Consider the following 9,554-nt stretch of genomic DNA (forward strand, 5'->3'; position numbering starts at 1 on the left):
TATAGTAAAAATGAAAACTTAAAACAATCATACCTCGGTGCCGTTGCAGCGGGGCTGGAGAAGATAATTAAGTAGCTCCTCTGCTTCCAGTCCTGAAGTCCAAGTTGGTGTGTTGTGCTTTGGGCGTTTCAAGCCCCTATGGCAGAGGAGGGGCCAAAAGCAATGACTGATCACAGATCTGAATCCCCTGGGATTGATCTAATGGGAGTTTAAGTCTTCAGTGCACCTGCTCCTCAAACAAAGGGATTTCAGTGTCAGATATTTAACCCTCAAGCTTGCAATTAACAGAATTAAGTATCTTCTGATCCATTGATTCAAGGCACAAGATTTCCAGCTAATCAACATGTAGGAAATGAACATAAATGTACCTAAGAACAGGTCACCAAAATATCTGAGAGCTGTCAGCAGGTCTCCCTATGCTCACAGTGTATAAGGCACGGAGAGGGTATTGACTGAAACAGAGATCAAACACCCTCCTGTAGCACAGTAACCCTCTACCGGAACACGGAGCAAATGGCCTCCTAATTCAATCAGTGTCCTGCGCTGTCAAATCATGTGCGGCCGTGGGCTGAGCTCTCCAGACAGCACATGGCCATTATCGGCTGATCGGAGGCCTGTTGGTGAGCTAATTGGTCCTTCAGAGAGCCGGACCGCCGCTGACAGATACACTCCCATCTCTGCCTTTTATCTCCCTCATCAGCTTGCCTTTCTGGAAATTATCAAGTAAAACAGTAAGCAAAACATGACAAAGTAATCCAAATTTGATTTCAGTTAGTTAAGACTTTATTTGTATGCCTTCCAAAAGCCTTCCAAAAATTCAAGAAGTGCATCTTTATCATCTTATACATGACATCTCTAACATCCCAACCATTTTTATCATACGTACATATTTACAGTAACTTCATAGTAAAGCAGGACAAGAAGCCAGAGGACAAAGGGATTCATGAGAGTAGCATTAAACCACTTTTATATTATATTACCTGGGACTGCAAACATTTTAAAGATACCCTGTAAAGTGTATACACCTGGTGGAGCAATTATTTTACAGGTTGGTCAACAATTTATGTTTATCCTCACATGCATGAGGCAGTAAATGTTTTCACACGGTTCCAATGGTTTTCAATAGCTGGCAGCACTGGACAAAAAAGCACCAGTAAAGGCACTCATGAAAGCATGCAAATAACACACTTTAATAAAACAGCTTTGCAAATATCCTGAAAAAAAGGAAATGCGTTTATCATGTTTGTCAGGCTGCAAGGATAAAAACATTTTGGTCTGTTACACCAAGTGAAGAAAATACAACTCCACAGGGCACCTTTAAAGAGCCTAATGTTGGATACACATCAATGAAACACCTGCAGTAGACGGATATAGACATAAAAAACAGCAGCTGAGGTTTTCTGATGGATGGGTGTTTGATGTGGCCAGGTGTGCACGCAGGTGACTCAGGAGGTCTGGGCCTCGGGCCGGTCCATGAGGGATTTGATCCATGTTGTACCGTTTAGGAGTTTCGTTGTGGCTATAATATACTCCATCCCGCTGTCTTCCATTTGAGAGAGGAAACGAAGAGCGGCTATTTCTGCATACGACACTCCTCCGAGGAAGAACACCAGCGTGGTTCGATTCTCCCCCTGCTGACCTGCGGAAGTAAACAAGATGCATGTCACTCACTACGAAAATATAACAGCTAACGAGAATTTAAGCGTCACAAAAGACATTTCTGTGTTTTAGTCCTTGGCAGTTTTTTTTCATACCTTCATGACATTTGCCAGAGTATATTGTGTGCTATGGTTTTCTTCAGTTTTACAATAAGATTAATTTTTTTTTTTTTGCCATCGCTCACTTTAATCAAACAACTAAAAACCCTTTCTTCCAAAGCACCATATTTGGACATTGTCATTGACATGAATTAAATAATAAATACGTCATCCTTCCCTTCGATTTTAGTCCTCCATTATCACCTTTTAAAATCCAATGTAGCGCAGGCCTGTAGAAACAAGTCAACGGTCTAAATGCCCAGACTTGCATTTCTAATTAGCACATTTCAAATTCAGTTTATAATTAAATTCATTATTCCCATCAGTGTAACACCTCTTATTGCCAATGTGAAAACACTGGCGGTGGTCACTGACAAATGAAGCACAGCATGTTTTTTATCAAGCCTTGTCTTCAACAGACACGGACAGTGGCTCCGTGGTATTGTCAGCTTTGTGCCATCAATCTCCTGCCGTTCAGCGTTTGACTCCACAGAAACAAAGCCTGTGTCTTATCTACACGCAGCAGACAGGAGGACATTTACTCTGTTTAGCGAGCAAACAGTTTGTCCTTACGTTTCTTGTGCAGCCCGGCGGGCAGCTGCTGTCTCTCCTCAAAGTGCGGGCCTGGAAGCATCTTCAGCACCTCTTCGATGCTGCGCCACCCGGGCCTGGCTAACACCTGGGTCAGTCGGATGCTTAGTGGAGCGTAGCCACTGTACACGTAGGAGATGTCGTTGGGATTCTGAGAAAATAAAAAAGGTCAGAGAGGTTAAGATCCTCCTTAAAGACTGATGGGTTAAATCACGTATCGTTATTTCTTCATTTAATAAGTCTTGTACCTGTTCATTGGCATCCTCCATCCACAGTTTGAGGGTTTTTCTTATAGTGGGGTAGTTGTTCCTTGAGTTCGACTGAAGCTTCAAAAGACCCGCCTTCTCTAGGTTGTTCAGTGTCAGAATGTGTTCATAACCATAGGTCTTTATGGAAAACAAAATAAAGACATTATTTAAAACAAAAAATGTAAAATACAATTGATATACTATCTATTGCATTTTGACACGTTTCAAAGGCTGCACTACAATACATTGCTTTCAATATCATTTAATAAGTCAACATTAATAAGGATTTATTCAGACAAATAATAATATTTGATAGTAATAAATTGTCCACAGTTGGAAAATTCGATTTTCTTCTTGAGTTCACTAGACGAGTATTTTCTTTGTTGATGAAGGACTGTACAGTATGGGTACTGCACAAAGAAGACCAAAAATCTAATCTTTCTGTCTGTGACTCTACCTGCAGGATCTCCCTCCTGTAGTAGTCGAACACTTTCTGCTTGAGGCCGTTGTTGCAGACCGACTGCATGGAAACCAGGCGCAGAATCTTGATCAGTGGATCCTTTTGGGCAATGCTGTCTTCTATATACGTGTTAACCTGGACATACAAATAATATTCATCAGAACTATAGGGCACCAATAGATTAGGTATAACATAATGCAAACATTTCTAATTTGAAAAAAATCACTAAATACAAAAAAAACTGATAACAATATGAAGTAAGATTAAAAATACCTTGTCCGTTTCTACTCCAGTCATAAACTCCTGCTCAACTGTCAGATTGTCGAAGAAGGCCTCAGATGCTGGAAGAAGAGACATTAATTAGCTTTTTATCACATTATAAGCTTAAAGGTCCCAGGACATGGCCATTTCTACGGATCATAATTCCATTGTTGAGGTCTACTAGAATAGATTTACATTGTTCAATGTTCCAAACTCACATTGGTTTCACATACAGCATCTCTGTATAGTATGTGTATTCACTCTCTGTCCTAAACGGCTTGTTGGAGCTCCTGCCCCCCCCCCCCCCCCCAACCAACCTCCCTGTGAGCCCACTGTGCTCTGATTGGTCAGCTCTCCTACTCTGTTCTGATGAGTCCACCACCGTTACAGCGGAACATCACTGATTATGTGTTACAATGGCGTTTGTTAGAAACCAGAAAATGACACCAGTAATGACCAACAGATGAGAATGCTGCGTGGGGTCTGGGTGCCGTGTTGGCGGGACGTTGCGCGGCTCACTGCTGCGAGGAGCGGACAGTGTGATCTGGGTTCATTTCCTACTTGCTGCGTGGGGTCTGCGAGACAGCGAGACATCGTGAATGGACGCGGGAAGGGGGGGGGGGGGTGATGAGGGGGCTGCAGCTCCCCCATCTGCGAGGCTCCACTAGCACCCCCCCCCCCCCCCCCCCCAGCGAGTCACAGTTTTGCCGCTGAGAGATAGTGTGTGTGTGAGGAGCTCCACGGATTGGTCCATTTGGGTATGGTCACGTCACTGTACCCAGGAAGAAAAAAAAATATCTCCAACAAGGCGTTCTGGGGCAGCATAGACAGGTCTTTTCTGTGTTAAAAAGTTGTACTCGCTACAGGGTGTAATTTGAGGGTTTGTGACTTTGCAGACCGTGTACATGCATAAAAAGTTACATAACACACAAGGGGACGGGTAATAACCGGAAAAGCATGACATTAAAACATGTGATGCTGTAAGAGCACAGAAATATGGGATTATAAACCAAGTATTAAAACCAGTAGAAAGATAAAAAAAGGTTTATTAATTATATTCAAAACCAAAACATTTGATTATGTATAATAAAAATGTGTGTTGGTTTTCACAAACTAACGGCTGTAATTTGTCTTTATGAAAATGTAGTGCTATTACAAAATGCACCCAGAATAAAAGGTAAAGCAGCTAAAGGGGGAAGAAAGGACTTGTTTACGCACTGGTGATGTCCTTGATCAGCTCGGCTATAGAAGTGTGGTTAGCCAGAGAGCTTCGAGCTGCCTGCATGTGAGGCAGCTGAGACACAAACTGCTTGATTTCTCCCACTGTTTTAGCATTATGACGCTCCTGAAAGACAAAAAACAAAAGTTACTTGATGAACTTTTAACATGTTTAGAAACAGCATTTAAAATGATGGAAACCAATTTATGTATGACAAAAAGACACCGCTACAACAAAAATGTTTAAATGAAAAATGATGTAACAAGTTTAGAGGGCTATTTTTAGACAGTTTGACCCATCTTCAGTTTGTTTCTATGAAATACAGCTCCCACACAATAACCCATATTTGTTGACATTTCCTTCAGGATTAACAATGATTACACAAACGGAATAAATTACATTTGTGAAAACATTTCTAATTGTAAGATTATTTTGTCTACATTGCTTTCCTGGATTATAACCTTTGATGTCACACTATTTTGCTTATCAACTCTCTCCACTAATGTAGTTTGTGTTGCAATCGATATACCTGAGCCGATTAGAGAATAGTATTTCAATTTGGCCTTGTTAAGCCTTCTGCTGGAACAATCAGCACTTCACCTTATCTCTTAGTGATCGTCAACACTTCCCTAACCTCATGGATTTCCGTTATGACTTTAGAGGGTGAAATGCCACAAGGATTTAAATTAAATTAGCATGCAAATGAGTGTGCAACTACATTTCTTTAAACATCTTTGCATTACACTATCATCATATTGCAACAAAGATGAGGCAAAACAAACCTCAAAGGCTGCTGAAATGATTTTGGCCTTCTTGCTGAGCGCTGCTCCGACCGCGTTGAAGTTTTTGTCACGTATTTCTGCGTACAGCTCCTCTGCTGAGTTTAGCTGTAGCTTCTTGGGCTCTGTGGGTAAATCTTTACTCGCCTCTCCTTGCTTCTTCTGAGCAAACTTCTCAGGAGGCAACTTGACGTAACCTTTGAGTCAGAGGGAGAAAAAAAGGCTGATGATTAAAATAGAAACAGAAACAGGCATCCAAGAAACACACAGTGTGACGTAACTGTAAGAGTGCATTTACTTCAGACTGTTTATTAATTCAACTTTATTTATAATGCAGATCATTGAGGGCACAACAACAACAACAAAACATAGTAATTTACAAAGACTAAGAAAAGGAAAAAAGAAAAAAAAGAAAAATGTACTAAAAGAGAAGAGGCAATCTTTTGATATTAATGAAAATATTCAGAATGAGAAAATTATATTTGATAGATGAGTTAGAATAATTAAGTTGTACAAAATGAAATACAGTTACATAAAAAGCCCTAGAATATTGCGATTAATGAATTGTTTAGATAGTTGACTTTAGTCTAAGTTATCTCATGTAAATAAGTATTTCCAAGGCACACCTTTTATATGATCATTATAAAAAACAAGAGAATAACAGGTATGAAATAATTCCAACTCATACTATAGGACAGCAACACAAAAATACAGTTTAAAAGGAGAGTGATTTGTAAAATATGCATAAAGAAAATGTAGGTCTGTTTTAAACAGTACTGTTACACATGGGTGTTGTTGAGAGATGTATCCATGGATTTAGTCCCTAACTTTGCTCTCAAAGTGCACCAGATAGATGCATTTAACTTCAACATTTAAAAAAAAATCTTCCCGGGGGAGCATGCCCGGACCCCCCTAGAGGAGGTGAGGTCCACCACCTGTCCACACCCCCCATCAAATTGTCCCACCCACATTGAGGATGCTTCCTACACCCATAAGACAATTATATACATGTATATACACAAAATGTTTTAGTATAAGAAAAGAATACAGAAAGCAGCATACATTTAACAGTTTTACAGTAAAAAGACATGTGGATATCGGTAGGTTTAAAATCAAATTTCCAAAAGTTCAAAGTGAATTGATTTTAAGGAGGTGTTGTAGAAGATTCTGGTGCACTAACATTTAAAGCAGTTTTTTCCACACATAATGATGAAAGAGTCAATAAAGGTGTTTTCTTACCGTTAGTAATTCCATAGACCTCGTCGATGAGTCCCTCGTATGTGAGCTGCGTGGCCAGAGGAGTGAGCAGGTCCACGTTACGGTCCAGGAGGAGCAGAGTGTCGAACACGGGCAGGATCTGATTCTGACTGCCGGCAAACTCCCTCTTCATCCTCAGCATCATGTTGGCAACATGCTGAAAACAAGCACAACATTTCTTCTGTCAAACTCAATTCACTCACCAGGATGCTAACAAGCCTGTGCAGTTAGCAGTGTCCGAATAATATTAATCATCATTTTGCTTATTATTATTTAATGTTATTTTGGTGAGTGTTATTGTTTTTGTCTTATTTCATAGTTTTTCATATGGCGTTTAATTGTGACTTTTTTATAGTAAAAGTAAGGTTTTGATTTCCTACTGTATATCTTTTTTATAGCATTTTTTTAATATTTTTTTTTTTACAGTGGATATCAAAAGTATTTACAAAAATAAAAGTATTTTTACAACAACCAAAAAGAAAAAGGACAAAAAAAGATACAAGATGAGGAGGGAAGAAAGTATATTGTGCCATTTTATCATTTTGAATTGTTCTATTGTTGTGGTTGTCTGGCCAAGCTGGTGGAAAGAAACATTGAATGCTGAAAATGAGGCCAGGATTTGTTGAAGGGGAATATATTTGATTATATATTGTGTGTTCCGCTAAAGATAAACAATCAAATATGTTCAAAAATATTCCTCCTATCACCGCACTCACCCTTGCACATTCTCCTTTCCCGTATATCTGTGGAATGGTGCCATACAGGGCCTGTAAGGTCATGAGGCCTTTGGCGGTGTGGTAGAGGCTGGTTTGGTCATTTTCTAAGTAGCACTCCTGTCAAAAAAAAGAGGGAGTAGAAACACACCATGACAGTTAGAAATAAATCACAGCTAGGATGCAAAATAATACTTTTTTTGTCCACAGTTAAAATGGCTTATGAATGTTAAAATTCTAAAGAATACATTTGTTTTTTTTGGTTCTGGAGATTACAATTGCCATGTTTTCCCATGGATGAAGTATAATAATGTTATTGTGTTGAAAACATGCATTAAGTGCTTGTTGATTTTAAATCTTTACTACATAAATCAAATAAATACTTAATGTGTAAAGCATATTTATATATTATTATTATATATATATATATATATATATATATATATATATATATATATATATATATATATATATATATATATATATATATATATATATTCATTTTGGGATGAACAAATTGAACACACCCTGAAAGCACTCTCATACTCCATGGAGAGCAGGTCTCCATCATAGGGGATCAGGTCCAGGATGTACTCTTCGATGTTGATGAAGGAGGCCAACACGCCCTGCTCCTTCAGCCGCTGTTCACACAACATGCTCCGCCGAGGAACAAACAAAATATGTAAGTCTCGTGGGGAATGCATCTTGTCCTCACTGAAAGCACAAAATCCAGGAAAAAAGTGTTAAAAAGTGTGGACATATAAGACTGTCTTTATCATGGTTTGAAATGTGGGTTTTTGAGAGAGAAACTGACCTGATGATATTCTCAGCGATGATGTCCATGAGTTCCAGTCTGGGACGAACAAAGAAGATGATATTCTTGACGTCAGCAGCGGGGAGTCTGCCACTCTTGAGGGTGAACATCTTTTCAACTTCATGTTCCTGGAAAACACAGTAATAAGCATATAACATGTGTTTACTATCTGAAAACTTCAGATTCATGACCTGTGACTTGTGTGTGGGCTACTTAAAAATAACAAATGTAGTGCACAGAGATCACTTACCTTCAGTAGAGAGTATTGAGCTATCAGTCCAAAAGGTCCCGTCAGATATTCATCCCAAACTATGGCCTGAAGAGCAAGAGCATATAAAGTAATGTATACAAGTAGCAAGATCTGAAAAAACATCTCTATGCGGAAATGTTTGCGGTCATTGTCTCCTATGAAGCTACTAGTTACAATAATAAATAGATACATTGTCATTCTATTCACAATCAAAACATGACTTCAGTTTTATAGAAACTGCAAGTATTTTGAATTATGTGCCTAGCATTGACAACCCCAAGAGGCTAGCTTAACTGTCAGCTTCGTGGATATGCACAACTGTCACTTTTTCGGCCATTTTACATTTATAAGTGTGATTTCCTTACCTTACTTCCCGCACATTTGTCCAAAAACTCTCGAAGCTCTTTTCGTGCAGCTTCTCTCAAGATGTTTAAATTGACTCTACCGTACGATAGGTGGGCAGCCATGTTTCTTTATCATATACACAACAAATCATGTGATCACAGCGGTGAAACTCGATCACGTGACCAAAGAAAATACAATGTCAAGATAGTTCACACCTGCGCCGCTGATTGGCGAAAGCCCAAAAGCCTTCCAGCATGTGTATACCTCCTATCGAGCAGTATATCTAGATGTAAAAGCGTCTCAATCGATCATAAAGTACAACTTTAACTAGCTAAAGGGCTAGCATTCCACCTTTGACTTGCAGAAGCAACTTCGTGTTGCGCATGCGAATTGAGTGTTCGTTAAACAACTTAAGTAAAGCCAATTTTTGGGAATATTAGCATCTTTCATGCATACGACTATCGATAGATTTGCCATATTTTTCTGCATAGTCAACCTGTGGATTGGATTTATGAGTAAAGCAGTATCAAGTAGTAGTATAGAAGCAATGTAAGTATTCTATATTTGGGAGGCGAATACGGAAGTACTAAAGGAGTAACCTCTTGCTTCACCAACCGTCTTTTCCTCATGGTTTAGGTGTGGCTGAAGCTGATATTAACTCTCCCTATAATGACGTAAATCCAAATTATTTACAGGTGAGGGCGTTTTGCATCTTTTAAATACAATTTCCACCCTTATAACACATACATATATTTAGCAACAAAGCAAAAGGGCGAGTTTTCATCCTTTATCTTGATGCAATACACACTCAATCCGTTAGATGGCGCAATGTCTCCACAGTAGGCCTAAGTATCAAAGTA

The 9,554-nt window shown here is 39.2% G+C and overlaps 1 protein-coding gene across 1 annotated transcript; it reads right to left on the reverse strand.

The window, feature by feature from the left end:
• Positions 1-760: 760 nt before the first annotated feature.
• On the reverse strand, positions 761-8,863 carry vps33a (VPS33A core subunit of CORVET and HOPS complexes). The gene is made up of 13 exons (XM_079690528.1): positions 8,715-8,863; positions 8,350-8,415; positions 8,100-8,227; positions 7,813-7,999; positions 7,289-7,405; positions 6,555-6,729; positions 5,319-5,512; positions 4,536-4,662; positions 3,330-3,397; positions 3,054-3,191; positions 2,597-2,734; positions 2,331-2,499; positions 761-1,639 (listed from the first exon to the last, which is right to left on the reverse strand). Exons 1-13 carry the CDS (start codon positions 8,814-8,816, stop codon positions 1,446-1,448), a joined length of 1,803 nt encoding a protein of 600 aa, XP_079546654.1. The 5' UTR covers positions 8,817-8,863; the 3' UTR covers positions 761-1,445.
• Between the last annotated feature and the right edge of the window lie 691 nt (positions 8,864-9,554).

The sequence above is a fragment of the Notothenia rossii genome (genome assembly GCF_949606895.1).
Source record: "Notothenia rossii genome assembly, chromosome: 6".
Classification (NCBI taxonomy): domain Eukaryota; kingdom Metazoa; phylum Chordata; class Actinopteri; order Perciformes; family Nototheniidae; genus Notothenia; species Notothenia rossii.